Source organism: Vanacampus margaritifer, chromosome 1, assembly GCF_051991255.1.
Source record: "Vanacampus margaritifer isolate UIUO_Vmar chromosome 1, RoL_Vmar_1.0, whole genome shotgun sequence".
Taxonomy (NCBI): domain Eukaryota; kingdom Metazoa; phylum Chordata; class Actinopteri; order Syngnathiformes; family Syngnathidae; genus Vanacampus; species Vanacampus margaritifer.
The window spans coordinates 48,172,422-48,189,843 of record NC_135432.1 but is presented as its reverse complement, the minus strand read 5'-3'; the positions used below and the strand labels follow the sequence as shown (position 1 = coordinate 48,189,843).

General features: G+C 40.4%; 1 protein-coding gene across 1 annotated transcript in view; it reads left to right on the top strand.

The window, feature by feature from the left end:
* The first annotated feature begins 1,768 nt into the window (after positions 1-1,768).
* The window catches only part of gpr68 (G protein-coupled receptor 68), a 28,574-nt gene continuing 12,920 nt past the window's right edge, over positions 1,769-17,422 (top strand). The window contains 2 exon segments of the mRNA XM_077566157.1: positions 1,769-1,849; positions 9,940-10,204. Coding sequence (XP_077422283.1) covers positions 10,118-10,204 — 87 coding nt within the window. The 5' untranslated portion in view covers positions 1,769-1,849; positions 9,940-10,117.

Genomic DNA, 17,422 nt, shown 5'->3' with positions numbered 1-17,422 from the left:
TTGTGTCAATCTCATTTTGTCAGTGTTGACACATGAAAAGTTCAATATTTTCAGAAATGTAAGGGGTGTACGCACTTTTGTGACATACTGTCTGTATGCATACATACAGACGTGTGTGCGTGTATTGTTTGTATTGCATGATAACCAACTGTGCAGCACAAAGCAAGAGACTCTTAATGAGACTCTATGGTCTATGGCAGAGGTTCTCAAATGGTCATACGTGCACTTTAGGGGTTACATGAGATTTTTTTTACATATTTAAACAGTAGAATCCATGCAAAAGGGGGGGAAAGGAGGTATATTACAGCAGTTGCCTCCTTGCCAGCAAGGATGACAGATCAACAGTTAAGCACAAGCTCAAGTATTTCACTAAAATGTTTAATTAATATATATGCAAAAACACTCATTGGCAATTGTTAATGCTCTTAGTCTTCTTATGGATTATTAAACTGATATTTTAAGATGATACTTTTTTTTTGCAGTTTAAAATGAAGTTCATGATTTCCTTTTTGAACAGATCTGATCTCATAGGATGATTATGTTGATCATTATTTTTATATGCACAAATCTTTATTTATGTATACCTAAGTCAATTCTTTATTTATTGATTTATTGTAGTTATACCTGTAAAAAGGTAAAAACTTGAAATTGAGTTCCAACATTGATTAAATTAGACACTGATCAACCAAAAATACTTTGCGCTGGTTAGGGGGTACTTGGCTGAAAAAATGTTTCACAGTGGATACATCATAGAAAAAAAGGTTGATCACTGGCCTATGGCAGCAATGGGCAACTGGCAATCTGAGGGACCCCCCCCCCCCCCCCCCCCCAATAAAAGTCTACCAACTAACCGTCATTTGAATGGCGGAGATTAGAGAGGTGACAGTCTTTGCGCAACTGTACACCTTAAAGCTTGCAAATCAACCCCCAAAGTCAGTAAACCACATGCTATGCATGTTTAAAATACATTAAATGAAAAAACAGCAACTTCCCAGCAGTTGAAATTTAAGAAATCAGAACTCATTCCATTGGATCCAATTCATTTTCAATGACCGTAGTTTAGCCTACCCACGATGCACCACGCCGCTACCCATAATAATGCACCACGCCGCTACCCATAATAATGCACCGTGCAGTCGAGATGCGCACTTCACTTATTCAAAACATGTTGCCTTGGTATAGTTTTTAGTGGTAAGATCACAATTCACCACTAGATGGAAGACATTGTTTAGTTGCACTTGCTTAAGTTATTTATACACCATAAATGCAGTAGTCAAAATAATTTCTTGCAGTCTTGGAATGACGTGCAGGATGAACATATTAACCTGAATAATATTAAAAATTTGAGTGCAATGATTTTTGGGAAAAAATGCACAAAATCATTTCTTGCACTTAATTCCAAGTCACAGTTTGGGGTTATTTTTTGATTGTTCAAAGCATTAGTTGTTGAAAGCTGGATCTTTTACGGTACGTAGTACATATAGCACATTGAGCATGAAATATATCTGTGATGTACATCGGTTTAAAAACAGATATTTACGTATTTTGTACATATTTAAAATGACATTTATTTTCGTCATCTGATTAGGAATTTGTGAATTTTGTGGCCCCCCCAATAGCACTGATGAAAAATTGTGCCCCCCTCCATCATTTAATTTACCCATTCCTAGTTTAGAGAAATCAGCTCCTTGTGGTTGACACGCACACGCACAAAAATGAACTTGTATTTGGAGTGGGGACGCGTGCGCGCGCGCGTCAGAAAGAGCGCGCGTGCACGACGCAGTCAGCCAGGAGAGCGCACACAGGGAAAAGGAGAGCTCTACATCATTTCTACGGAGTCTTCACGTCGGTAAGTAATATTCGTCTTTTCTCCTTCTGGTGAGTCGATGTTGGCTAAATCCCACGTGGCTATAGGCTACTCCTGCTTCTTACACATTAGTTATATTGTTGTTGTTTAGTTGAAGAGTCATTACGGATGAATTGGAATTATTATTATTTTTTTATTATTATTTTTGTCAGGTGTTTTTTAAATCAGTTGCACAAAATACATGCTAAGAAGGAAACGAAACCTATGATAGCTCATCGTTCCATTAAATGCACATTGTAATCTCTATGGAAAACTTCATGTAACAACATTATAATGGGGTTAGCATACTCACGAGCTCGACACGCCATTAGTTTGACCAAAACAATCAAAGTAGAGCAAATATTAGGACTGTTTCAAATATACTCATCATTCATTCCTTCAGTTTTTAATGGATTCAGGTAGCAATCTTTCAGCCCAAGACTCTGGTCTAATGTACCCACAGTTTCCCTCAAACTACAGATTCTGCATGGAGGAGGTACTGTCAAACATACTTAGGGTTGATTTACCTTCATTTACATAAATTACAGTGAGATGTAATTGGCAATGTGAGTATTGTTTGCTTTTGAAAACAAATAGCCGTCAAGGGGTTAGAAAGTGGATTAATAACGTTGAACAACACTGCCTGCAGCTTTCCAGTCGACAGCGGACCACTTGAAATTGCTTTTCGGGCAAGATGCTCCAAGCAATGACACTCAGATTACGAAAACTTGACTTGAACTTCTTCCAATGTGCACCAAAATGTGGCAAGACTCTTTCTGGCTGCTATATGTTGATTCCAACTCCAGACACATTCCCAAGCGTGGATAAAAATGGGCGGCTTGCGTCAGGAAGGGCATCCGGTGTGCCAAACATATCATGCGAGTGATCAGCTGTGGCGACCCCTGACAGAAGTCACTTATTCTACGTCTTGAGGAATTTAGGCTAAAGATGGGTTCCTAAACTGGATTACACAATATAAAACTGGAGAACGTTCTTATCAGATTGTTATTATATGATGAGGACTGAGAGGACATTTGTCCTTCCTAAAGGACAGCTATGACTGCCACAGTCCATCTCAGAATCCCTGTCAGCATAAAGTATTTGACACAATGATACATTCGCTTGTTTGCTTGTTGGCTCATGCGCGGATGAAGATGGTCTATTTGTGATGACATGACGAGATGAAAAAGAACTAGCCATGGATACTGCACAGAAATATCTGTGGCCTTGATTGAAATGTCATGCAGTGGCACGACAATGATTTGTGTACTCGCAAAGGTGCCGTCATTGATTGTGGTTTCCACTTTGGCCCATAACCTGTTTACACCTAATTCAATACACCTGAAATGCTCTTATGGCCAGTTGCCGACTTACATCCAGCACAATGGACTATATGCCACGGAGGAGGCGGGACTTCAGACTTCCGGGTTTTCACCCATCAACCTTGTTTCCGTTTCCGGTTTACGACGTGTGGGCCGCGTCCCAGTACTTGCGCTTCCGCCTTTGTGCCCCTTGCATTCCCGTCGACAGGTGCGAGGCTGCGAGTGTGTAGTGTCTGTCTCAGTGTCCGAAGCATTTCAGGTAGCCGAGACGCCCTCCCGTCGATGAGCAGGAGCGCGCGGTTGGGGAGCGTAGGAGTGGGGGTGCGAGTGTTGGAACGCGGCCAGCAGTGGCCCGGAAGTCTGAAATCCGTGGCATCTGCCCCATATTAGCAGTAGGGTCTAGATTTATTACAGTTAATGAAAATGAACAAAGTGAGCAAAAGTAAAACTGGAAAAACATTTACAAAAAAAAATCTGTGTTTTTTTTTTTAAATTAGGGATGGGCAAGTACCGATACCAGGTATCGGTATTGGGCCAATACCAGGCACATTTCATGGTATCGGTAGTCACGACATATATCAATACTGGTATCAACCCCTGCTCTTGTGGCCATTTTTCGGTCAGGAACTGTCAGAAAGACTGGGGGGAACAAACGCTTTGTTCCGTCTTGTTGGTTTCCTGTGTGTCTTATGAGGTAACACTTGTTAATTTCATTACTTTCGGTGTGCATTACTGAGAATAAGTAAGTACTTTTGTTGTGAGTAACATCAACTATATCTGTGATTCATATATGTTTGTAGCTCACGTAACTTTGCCGTGTTTTATTGCCTCGTTGACGTTTGCTGCGTGCTTAATTGCCTCGTTAACGTCCAAGCTGTGCTAAAAATAGAACAGTGCTGTTTATGGCCGCTTCAGCCAGCGTGATTCTTCTAAGTTAATGTGGACAACACTACAGGAACTAAAGGCTGAAATGGTTATTTATAACTTATTTTCCATTTATTGACCGCCACAGGGGGCTCCTGTAAGAGAGCACATAAGTCTTCAGTTGTACTCAACAATTTAATTCTGAATTTAGTTCTGAAACGCAGACAGATATTTGTATATTGTATATCATCATTGACTACTGCACTGCATAAGATGAATGATGAACGAGGCAATTTTGTATTATTCAAATTTCAAATTTTTAGTTCCTGATCATAAAATGGCAACAAGAGGTATTGGCTACCGTCACAAGTACAGATGCCTTGAAATAAGGCTGGGTATTGGCCTGATACAGATATCTGGTATTTCGGTACTCGCCCATCCTTACGTATTTAAGGTCCCATAGTATGAAAATGCACTTTAGTGGGGTTTTCTATCAATAATATGCATCCCCGGCATGTCTACAATCCAACCAGGTATGAAAAAAGTTTGCGACTTCTTTAGCTTTCTCCTCCTTTCTAAAATATGTCAGACGGGCAGATGTGACGTCAACAAGACACGGAAGTGCACTCGACCCCGCCCCCTCAGGTTAGTGGCACCGCCTCTGGTAAAGGTTTGTCACGCCCACAGAAATTCGATTCGCTGGCTGCTCCTTTTTCCCCCCTGCTCGAATACGCTCCGTGGAGAACAATGGGGACACAACAATAAGGAGGAACTAATTGCTTCATTTGTCTGAGTCGTTGAGAAGACAGTGGATTAATTGTATTTTTGAAGGACGTGCACTGACAGCATTTCCCGAAGGACTGTTTTGTTAATGAAAGCCTGTGAAAGTGGGAGCTACATTTGTCGTGTAGGTTGTTTGGTTACAAGAGGTCAGATATGATAAAGCAGACGGTGGTTGGATAGTACTGAAGCGTTCGCGTATTGTTTTGCCAATATATAATCCGCGGTGGCTATTTTGCCGTGACTGGCAACTCGCCACCTAGTTGACGGGACTTTGTGATGCTAAACAGCCGCTAAGTGGTCTCGACGAGAGGGCTTGCACGTTGCGACCGCGCAGTGGTGTCATTCATATTCAGTGTGTTATTCATAACCGCTTGTAAATGTCTACAAGCATTCAAGGCAAACCAGAGACATTCACGGCAATTATAATAACACCCGCAGGAGAGTTGCCAGTTACGGCAAAATAACCACTGCCTAAACAATCACAAACATATGCTACAACATAGTCTCTGTTGTAACGTTATGCTACTTTTTCTTATAGTAAAACGTTATGCCACTCTCGCGACTTTGCTGGAGAGTGAGTCTGGTCATCCGCCCTATCAGTCGTATTTCTGAGGCGGGGCAAACCTGAGCTAACGGACAGTGGAATGAACCAATGAGCACAGACAGCGAAGAGCGGAGTGACGTCAGAAAAGCGACTCGTTTAAGTCTCTTTTTTTTTTCTTCTGTAGAGACGGAGTCAAAATCCAACATCCAGCCGAAGAGAGACAGTAGTGAATGACTTATGTCGTTGTTGCGGAAAAAACTTGAAGAGTGAAGAGTGACAACGTCACGCAAATAGACACATTTGATTGGCCCGGCCTATTTTTGGCCTGACCCGAATCGCTGTCTATGGCCAGGCTAAATAAATTGGGGATCTGAATGACATACAGGACCAACATATTGTAGTATATCAGGAGGATGCCTGCCACAGTGTAGAGGCAGAATCCTGTTTGCCTCACTTTTGGTTATTAACAATCAACAAATGGAACATACAAATATTAAATACATTACCTTACTATGGAAACCTCAGAAAGCTTATTACATGTGTCTGAAAACATTAATTTGGAGAAGTGAATAGAGACAGAACAGGCACTTACCAATAGTCAGTCATTTAAGGAAAAGATGACGCTATTGCACGCAAATATTTCTTCTTGTTTGTGAGGGATTGCATAATCTGAGGTAAGGCTGGCTGTTTGCCTCTCATTCATGAAGAAATATGATAACTTCAATGATAAAATATTGGACATTATAGGATACTAAAGAAACATCAATAAACAGGTAAAGGACATACCACACACCTGAAATGGAAAATAAATGTTTGGAGCCGAATCATGAATAAATGAAAATGCAGGAAATAAGTACTGTACAATGAGGAACACATGAATGGTCACAGCATAGAATTCATCTCCAAACGTTGACAGCAAATAATGATCATGTACTTTCTTTAAAACTTGACCTTAGGATTTTTGGATTTTTCAGGCACCTTTCTAATCTCTTTAGAGCAACTGGCCCAGACATTGAGCATTAGTTTGATAGAGTAGAGTGTTTCTTTGTGAACACTAACCTCATTTATCCTCAAAAAGGCCATCTCATTGCTCGAGAGACATACATTATATAAAGGAACTAAAACCTTTTGCGGGCTGATACACCATCAGCGTGTGGTTGTAATTACTCAACCTACAACTGATGCCATCGTCAGATTTTAAATGTGTGAATGGAGTTACTTTAGAAATGTGTTTGTAAGCATCTTTATTATGTAAATGACTAACTTTGAACAGGAAATAATTGTGAAAATAGACCAAAAAAAGCTCAACAAGTTTGAAGCTAGACTGGTGAAATGATCAAAGACTGGCGTATCAAATTCAATAAGCTCCACCTTTAGCGGTTCCGTCAACTAAATCACATTTATTTTCCATTTATTTAGGCTAAATGAATGTTATTTTTAACTTTTACATTTCATTTCTGATTTGCTATAAAATAAATATGTTTGTGTTTATTATTATTGTAAGTGTTTATTTTATTTTATTTTATTTTAATATCTGTACCTGACTTTATTGTGAAGTGTTTTCATTGTGCAATTTTTTTTTTATTGTTAAGTGTATTGGAACCATATTCCATGGTAATTTTACCCTTTTAATAAACAGATTGATTGATTGATTGATTGATTGATTGATTGATTGAAAAGGCATGACTGGCTTCTTCCCGTGCCAGTGTAGTGCTGCCGCTTAGCTCACACTGCCCCTGGCCACCTTGGCCCCACTCACAGGTGGTGAGCCCATCGTGGTGGTGGTGGTGGTGGTGGTGGGGCATGTTGTTCTTCCAGGCTGAGCCCGGCTGGGTGCAGACCACCAGACGCTCGCCATTGAGCCCCTGGCTAGGCCCCTGGTGACCCACATCTGGGCAAGGGAAAATGCTGTCTATAGATGATGACAGCATATAGGGGTGTAGAAGCTGTAATTTGTATGGTCATAGCATAAAGCTCCAGGCAACATAACTTCTAGGATCATACCAGAGTTGGCAAATCCAGGTCCAGAAAGTAAAAACCCTGCCACAGTTTGGCTTTAGCATCTAGTGTTAGCTTGCTAGCTAGCTCCCTAGCAGGTAAACGAGCACCATGGGAGCTAGCTAGGGAGCTGGCTAACTAGCACATGAGGCTAAAAGCAAACTATGGAACGATTTTTATTTTTACTTTCTTTTTGGTACCTGTGGATCACACAAATCCACCACTAGAAGGTGATGGTTCGGGGAGTGAGGTGTTCTCTTTGCTTTGTTAATGTCTTCAGTTGTCCTGTTTGTTAATGCTTTTAGATGTTGTGCTCTTGGTTGCATGACTGAGTCATATTGAATGGACTTGTGTATGAAATGCGCTATATAAATAAAGTTGCCTTGCCTATGTCTACAACATAGCAGAGAATCGCTCATAATTGCAGAGTTGTATTCTTTTCACATTATAAGGAGAAATACTTAAGTTGATTTAAAAGATGAATTTGACTATATACAGTAAGATGAGGTACCCTTTGAAAGCATCTTGATTTAAAGGGGAAGTCAACCCCCACTCGTCTAAATATGGTATTCTGGTTAATATTGCGTTAGTGAAATGAGTTAAGCAGCAAAATCCAGCTGTTTTAATCCATCTCAGGAGGCTGCCATTTTCCCACTTGCTGTCCACTGAAGATGACATCAATGTTGCTCAGGGCTCAGGCAACGACCAATCACAGCTCACCTGTTTTCTGAAGCTGAGCTGTGACTGGTCATTACCAGAGACCTGAGCAACATTGATATCATCTTCAGTGGACAGCAAGTGGCAAAATTTCCACCATCTAAAATAATAATAGATAAAAATGGCTGGATTATACTTCATAACTCTTATTCCTCAAATGTAATATTGACCTGAATGTCATGTTTAGACTAGTGAAGTCATATATAACATATTATTATTGTCAAGAAATGCTTTAATATTGACTTCCACTTGAAGTCTTTCTGGGCAGGAATTATGATTATGATCTTTACTTTTAAGTCCTTTTGTGTGTACCAGGTCTTATTTGTCACTGCCCTGTTAAACACAACAATGGCATGGCTTTTGACATCCACAAACGAAAAAGAAACAGGGTTGTGTATGTGTATAAACAGTGTTGTCACCTTGTTAAAAGATCATGTGTGAAGTAGCAAGTGTTTGACATGAGTCTTATTAAAGGACAAGCCCCGTGTCACCAAACAGGCCTCATCATGATGTGACGGAAATAGATTTGTTTAGAGCAACATCCAGTAAACTGCTGCTTTGCTTAGTTAAGCTTTTTCACATTATCATTATCATTACATTATTATTGATATGAGGAACAACTGCATATTACACCACACCATTTATAACATGTTGAAATTGTTATTTTGATGATACTTTTTTAATAGCTGAACGAAATTTGATGTATTTTCTGTGTGCTCTATGAAATAACTCAATAATCTTTGTCTTAATAGTGATACCTGATATACTGACTACCAGAGGTGGCAAATCCAGGTGCAAAAAACCCCCCCAAAAAACTGCCACCATTTGGCTTTAACCCCAACTGTTAGCTAGCTAGCTCCCATGGTGCTCGTTTACATGCTAGGGAGCTAGCTAGCACAAGGGTCTAAAGTCAAACTGTGGCAGGGTATTTAGTTTCTGGACCTGGATTTGCCACCTCTTCTGACTAGTACTCACTCATAAGGATATTCGAGGTGGAACAACTAGTGGAGTGGCGGGGGTTGTGGGGGGCAATTCCAACAAAGAGGCAACTATACTCCAAAATTGAATGCACATCACTTTGATGGCTCGCTACATGTAATTATATTATTGATAAGGAACATATGCTCAGATGCTCAGGCCCTGCCCAGTGCAATAAATAAGGGGCGTGGAACCGCTATCGCTCAATAAATAAAATGGACACGATAGTTTTCCCCTGACTCGATAAATGGTCATTTACATGTGTGTTTGGTTACATACGTCATCAGCAGTAAATTGCGGTAATTTGTTCCCTCTCCTGTCAGTCACTTCACCTTGCTCACCTCTCTGCCATTTGCCACTCACGTGTACATTCACACGAGGGGCGGAGCAGCTTTTGAAAACCCTTAAAATGTTTTGTACGCTCAATGCAATACTTTCTATAATCCCAAGCATTTATTCCAAGGAAATATTGACTTTATTTTACAGTCTGCTACTGCTGAGGTACACAGCTGCAGCAGTACACCCATTCATTCCTTTTTTGAGTGGCTGGTACTCTATTGTGTACGTCACCTAACTAGGCCTGACTAATCTAGTCACATGATTGGTTTACTGCTGAGCAGCTCTCGTATTCATGTTGATTGTCCAAATATGTCTTTATGTGAAACCGGTGCGCGGTGACAGTTGATGGTGGGTCGGAAAAAAACAAGCACCAAACAACCACCTGTGGTGCTCCTTTGGAAAACAGATCAATACTGTTTTGCACATGCCTGTATATATTCCATTAATGCAACTTCCAGCTTCACTGTTGTGTGGATAATAACTTCTCTCCCTGTCCTGTCAGTACTAGTAGAGTAATGCCTAAAACACATTTTTGTTCTTTTCTCTAGGGTAGCAGCAAGGAACTGTATCAACCTTGTTCAATAAGAAAACACGACAAAGACATTATATGAGTTGAGGCCATTGTTGCGTGCTCTACTTGACAAGCATATTCATTGGTGCCTGGGTGTAAAAATCCTAACCCTCTGGAGAAGCAGATCTAGAAAGAAACGGCTGTGCTGGTTCATTATGCTTGAGGAAGGCATTATGAACTGCACCGTCAGCCATGAAATCCATCAGTACCTCTTCTGCTTTGTGTATATCTTCGTACTATTGGTAAGTGTGTGTCTAATAAATATTTACTGAGCACTCACATATTTCAGAAGTTACACTGTTAATAGAATGGAATGTTTTCAGAATGGATATTCATGTTCCTGTCAACCGTAAGGGCCACTTAAATAATAGTTGGCATAGTATCGGTCTGTGTGTGTGTGTGTGTGTGTGTGTGTGTGTGTGTGTGTGTGTGTGTGTGTGCGCGTGTGTGTGTGTGTGTGTGTGTGTGTGTGCGTGTGTGTGTGTGTGTGTGTGTGTGTGTGTGGTTGGTTGTTGAATAAAAATGTAAATCAGTCTAATGGAACACTATTGTCCAGAGTCTACTATAGGTGAAATGGTATGGAAAAACACAATTACAAATCCAGTGATGCCTTGAAATAGGAACTGTTTATTTGCTTTGATAGGCGATATTATAGCGCTGTGTGATAGCATTCAAATGAACTTACTTTACAACATAGAAAAGAGGCTTCAAGCAGTTTATGGTCACTAAATTGAAGTGAATCTAAACCTAAGTCAATTAAACATGTATTTACTGTAAAACATCTTATAAGTCCACTAGTCTGCGAGCTTAACCCTCCTGTTATGTTGCGGGTCAAATTCTAGGGAGAAAAAATAAAATAAAAAATTGGGTTCAACTTAGTGTGCTAGCGTTAATTTTTTAAAATGTATTTATTTATTTTTTTTAATATTAAGAACATTGCATTGTGTTATGAGATATTTTTTGATAATAAAACTGTTTTACTGGATTTTGACTGATTTTACAAGGGCCACAGAATATTGTGTTCTATTGCTATAAAAACATGGAACCAACCCCCAAAAAGATTAGAGTATCTTCTTTCATCAGGAAAAAAAGTATATTTGTATCCGCTTCTGTTTTGCAGCAATTAGAATTAGAATATAGGTAAGTTTCATCATTAATCACACACCTGTTGAAAACATTGGGGAAAAGAGCTTGTTGCAACATGGCCCTGGTTGATCTCTTATACTCTGCTGCCACCTGCCGGCCGTTTTTTTAATAACTACCATTGCTTTAAGCGACCTTTTCAGGTCAGAGGCTGCATCAAAGACTTTTGTATGCTCTAGCATGAAAAAAAATAAAAATAAATACACACATAAAAAAACGTATAAATCCGTCTTTGGGAGCATGGTAATATTTAAAATAGAATCTATCTATATGTTTTTGGGCGCAAATGAGTTAAGAAACAAACACAACAGGAGGGCTACTGCGTCAACATAAAATAAATCAAAAAATATTATTTCCCACCATACTACAACATACAAAGATTAGTGGCATTTCTAAGTACAAAACATCCATACATTATCTGAACTGCTTATCCTCACAAGGGTCGCAGGCAGCTGGAGCCTATCTCAGTTGTCTTCAGGCAGTAGGCGGGGTAAAGTGCAAAACAATTACAGTATATTATTTCATAACTATTGTATGATTTCAAGCTGATTTGATTTGAGCTGACACTAATCAATAGCCTTTCTCTCCTGCATACCGGCTGGCTATATTCAAGCCTTTAAATTTAATAGACTTTAGGTCAAGTCGAACACTTGACCAAGCCATTTCTACTTGAAGCTGAAGACAGTCTCTTACCCTAGGACTGGAGTATGTGAATCATAATTCTGTTTTTTCCTCCAGTAAAGGAATGATACGAGAATGTTGTTGTGGTATTCGCCATGGATCCATCTTCTTTACTGCTTATTTGACACATGGCACACACACATTGTTAGCTCAGTGCCCACCTCACTATCCCACAAACCCCAGACTGCCTTCCTCATTCCCTCACACATTTTCTTTTGCTTGCCCTTAAAGAGTCATTGCACACAGCAAATCTAAAGTCCAGTCATCAAAATTTGATTTCATCCATTCCATCCCTAGCCTACCCTGCCTCAAGACAATGCATGCAAGACAATACGGTTAATTTCAGTGGCATGGGAGGATGAGTAACCTCCAAACTAATACACATGGTGCTCTACTTTTTCCACTTTAATTACTTGACTTGGAGTCAGGGAGTCAAAACTGATACTGATACTCAAGGACACCGTTGGGTACAAGCTCACAACCTACCCAGTAGGGGTGTCAAAATGAGTGGGTTAATTTTGAGTTAATTTCAAGTTCCTTTACCACCACTAATATTTTTAATGTGCGATTAATGACCGCCTCTTACTTGGAAAGACTGTACTGGGGGAATTACAGTCGCAACGCAGCAGACACATCCACGTCAAAATGTTGCAGTAATAAATTTGATAATAATGTATATATTTGTGGAGACTGGCGTATTTTACCATTTTAAAAATGTGCAGAATTTCACAAGTTTACTTCATGTTAAAGATTACATAGCTCTTAATATACAAAGAAAAATGCACTGAGCTTTATTATGCCATCCAGTGGAAGAAAAATTACCTCAACACCAATCAATATCATACTCGTTTTTTACAGTACAGTACATCTTTTTAATTTTAACTCAATTTTGTGAATTATTATGAAATTACTGTATCAATGACTCAAAGATGCAGCCATATATTTCTATTAGTTAATTTGTTCTCACTTTTTTAACAAGAGTATGAAACTTTTGAATATTTTTTTTTATTGTGCATTTAGAACAGATTTCAAATTTGCGATTAATCATGAGTTAACTATTGAAGTCATGCGATTAATTACGATTAAAAAATTGAATTGCCTGACACCCCCAGTATTTAGTTTTTTTTTGTGGCAGCACCAAACCAGACTGTGATGAAAGAACATAGGACTGATTCAATGACTGCTGTATAGAACTGTCGCAAACAGCTTCTGCGCCAGGCCGGGCTTTCTGAGTAGCCATAGGTAATATATTTCCTGCTTGGCCCTTTTACAGGATGGAGTTGATGTTGGTCTCCCACAACAGGTCCTGGATGACTTAAATTCCCAGGACCTTGTAAGTCTTGACGGTTGACACAAGGCAGTTGGACAGTGTGAGGGGCAGCTGTGGTGGAGGATGCTTCCTTAAGTCTGCGATCATCGCCACAGTCTTGAGTGTGTTCAGATCCAAGTTGTGTTGGCCTCCCAGAGCACCCGCCGCTCTTCTTCCTGTTGATATGTAGACTCGTTACCATTGTTGATAAAGCTGATGACTGTGGTGTCGTGTGCAAACTTCAAGAGTTTGCCAGCTGGGTGTGTTGAGGTGCAGTCATTTGTGTAGAGGAAGCTTGGGTCCTGGTGGTGCATGCTAACCCCTCCCAGCCTCACCTGCTGCGTCCTGCCCATTAGGAAGCTGGAGCATTTGAAGTAAAATGGGACCACACACAACTCAGAGCTAGCTGGTGGTGTGTTACAGTGTTTGCATTTCATACAAGTTGCCAGCGGAAGTTTCAAAGACACTCCAGTCAGTACAGTACAAACAGTCCTGCAGTGCCATCTATGCTTCATCGGTCCACTTTTTCATCACTCACGTGGTGAATAAAATGAGTGACAGTTCAAAAAGAGCAAATCCAAATCCAGGTTTCAGTGTGTGTTGAGCTGTATGACATCAGTGCACTATTCCTGTGATACACAAGCATATTCCGCCACCCTTTGATTTCCCAGATAGCTCTGTAATGCGGTCCGCATGGTGAAGATAGAAGCTCACCAACGGGAGATACACATTTTTAAGTTCAAATAACAAAACAAACAGAAATAACTCATAAACCATCACAACGCCGGAAAGATACACAGATAATTAACAGATTGACAGCTGTGAAACAGGTGACACTTACAGCAGCTGGACAGTTGAAGTTAGTCTCCTCAGCAGCAGCCAATGAGAAGGGGTCATCACAGTCAGTCTGGGGTCATAGATCATCAAAAATAAAATGAGCCACTACACTCTAGCACAGGGGTTGGCACACGCGATCCTCAAGGGCCGGAGTCCTGCAGGTTTTGGATGTTTCCCTTCTCCAACACAGCTGATATAAGATCAGCTCATCAACAAGCTTTGCATAAGCCTGGTAATGATCCTGCTGATTGGAATCAGCTGCGTTGCAGAAACGAAACCTCCAAAACCTGCAGGACTCCGGCCCTCGAGGACCGAGTTTGCCCACCCTGCTCCAGCAGTAGGAGTAGAAAAGAAGTAGAAAACCCTGGTCCTGGAGAGCCATTGTCCTGCCTGTTTTCAATGGCTCCCTCCAACAACACACCTGATTCGATGAACAGGATCGTTATCAGGCCTCTACAGAGCCTGCTGATGTGCTGATCATTTGAGTCAGCCATGTTGGAGAAGGGAATAGGGCTGGGTATTGTCAACAACCTCACGATACGATACGTATCACTATCACGATACAGGGGTCACGATACGATACGTATCGCGATACATATGTATCCCAATACATGATCTTCAAGGCAATACATATCCCAATATTTTACATTAATTTACTTGCATTTTTAGTGTAACCGTCATATGTACAGTATACCTAAATGATATGCCCATTATGCTGGATGGCAAAAATGTTTTTGTTAGCAGCTCTTCTGGTTTGCCACCAAGCGGCATGCCTGGTCTAAATGTGCAAGCACTGCAGAGCAAGGAGCAGCTTTCACAGACACACCGCGAAAATGTATGAACAGGCATGATATGAGTAGAAATATCAAAGTATTAAAATTGCAGCTCTAAAATGTGCTTATTTTAAATATTTGGGGAAATATTTTTTTTTCTTCCATGTAATACATTCTAGTTTGTTTTTAAACAAAATATGGAAACAAATGGTACATTTAGTTTATAAGTAAATAAATGTTTATTCTTCCTCTATTTAATTTTTTCTTAGCCAGACACAGTATCCAATCACTGATGGGCTATTTTTTAAAACAGATTTCACACGTACACTTTCTTTTTTTTAATAAGTAGGTGTGTGTGTGTGTATATATATATATATATATATATATATATATATATATATATATATATACAAGGGTCGCTGGAGCCTATCCCAGCTGGCTTCGGGACGTAGGCGGGGCACACCCTGAACTGTTTGCCAGCCAATCGCAGGGCACACAGAGACGAACAACCATCCACACTCACAATCACACACACGTATGGACAAATTGGAGTGTTCAATTAACCTGCCATGCATATCTTTGGAATGTGGAAGGAAACCGGAGTACCCGGAGAAAACCCACGCAAGCACGGGGAGAACATGCAAACTTCACCCAGGAAGGCCTCGGAAAAGGGTGGCGTGCTCTCTCCGGGTCGGGGATGAGGTCCTGCCCCAAGTGGAGGAGTTCAAGTATCTTGGGGTCTTGTTCACGAGTGAGGGCAGGTTGGAGCGGGAGATTGACAGGCGGATCGGTGCAGCGTCTGCAGTGATGCGGACTCTGTATCGGTCTGTTGTGGTGAAGAAGGAGCTGAGCCAAAAGGCGAAGCTCTCGATTTACCGGTCGATCTACGTTCCCACCTTCACCTATGGTCACGAGCTGTGGCTCTCTCTTAGAGATAGGGTGAGAAGCTCGGTCATCCGGGAGAGACTCAGGGTCGAGCCGCTACTCCTCCGTGTTGAGAGGAGCCAGTTGAGGTGGCTCGGGTGGAGTTTGCATGTTCTCCACGTGCTTGCGTGGGTTTTCTCCGGGTACTCTGGTTTCCTCCCACATTCCAAAGAAATGCATTGATTGATTGATTGATTGATTGATTGAAGGGCATATGCAGATAGATAGATAGATAGATAGATAGATTATGAATAAAGAGAAAAGGGACAAATTATGCTTTTAAAAGCACATTTCCAATGGTCATTTCACCCACAAGCACGCATGCACTAATAATGCTATGAGGATGACCATGCGTGACATTAACTGCAAAATGAACTTTTATCCCAGTCACGAGTTTAGCCATATTGTGTATGGTGAATTTATGGGAGGAAGATTTGTTCGGAAGATTTAACTCACATTATGTTGTAGCGGTAGCTAGCAAAAAGTTCAGTACAGGACGCAGGATCGACTCTCAGATGAAACTTTTTCTTTGTTAAAGATAAATCAGTCCTTCAGCAAGACAAGTATGTTCCAAACAGTAAATACCGGTCGCCACTTACTTCCTCCTTTCGTCCGTGAACCCTTTTAAAAAGGCCACGTGCCTGACAGAACATCAACAAGTCTCTCTCTCTTGCTTGCTCGCTCTCTCTTTCTCACCCACTTTCTCTCTCTCTTGCTCTCTCTGTCTTTCTCACTCGCTTGCTCTCATCGTAGGAATTGTAAACCCTCGAAATAATCCCAAATTTTAATAATTGTACCTGTAATCTGATTACATTTTTTTCCCCTGTAACTGTAATGGAATACATAAAAAAAAAGTAATCTGATTACGTAACGGCGGTACATTCCGTTATATATATATATATATACTGTATATATATATATATATATATATACACAGTATATATATATATATATACACATGATTTGGTCAGGCAGAAGGACAATGCAGTCAAATTCCGACTTGTGTGGTGGATGCCATTGTATTTTATTCATAAATATGACAACATCATACACTGAACCCTCTGAATGATAGCAGAAATCAACTCATTGAACTCATTGCTATTACTATTATCATCTTTATAAAATATTGTTAAAATCACCCCACTAGCTGCGGCTCATCAATTGGACGGTGGTGGTGGTGTGGTTGGGGGGTGTGCACAAACGGACACGTTCGGAGTGAAGGCCAACTTCCTACCCGTGGAGGACTGCTTGCAGTCCCTTATGAAGGCACTTTGTGCACTTCGACCTCCTGCATGGCCTCCAGCAAATTTGGGGTCCATTTCACAAAGCAGGTTCAACAAACTCTGAGACTAATCCTGAACTGTGAGTTGATCTACCCTGAGATAGGAAACTCTACGTTTTCGATTCCAGGTCAGCTGATTTGTGTCAGTTTGATCAATGCAGAGTAGTTTCACCTGGAGTTAAGCACGTAAACCACCACCATGAAAAGACAGCATCAATGGAGGACCGATTTGACTAGTCAACATGACAACGGGGAAGCAATGGGTGGCGGATCCAAAATTTAATAAATTATGAGTTTCATTGAACTTAATATCTTCACTTTGGATTAATTTTTGATTAACTTAATCCAAGTTGCTTCAATTGTAGCACACGATTGAATTTAATTCATACAAAGTGAATAGATTAAGTTTAATTAATTATGAGTTTCATTGAACTTAATATATTCACCTTGGATTAATTTTGGAACAGCTTAATTCAAGTGAATATAGTAAATTTGAATTAAATTCAACACG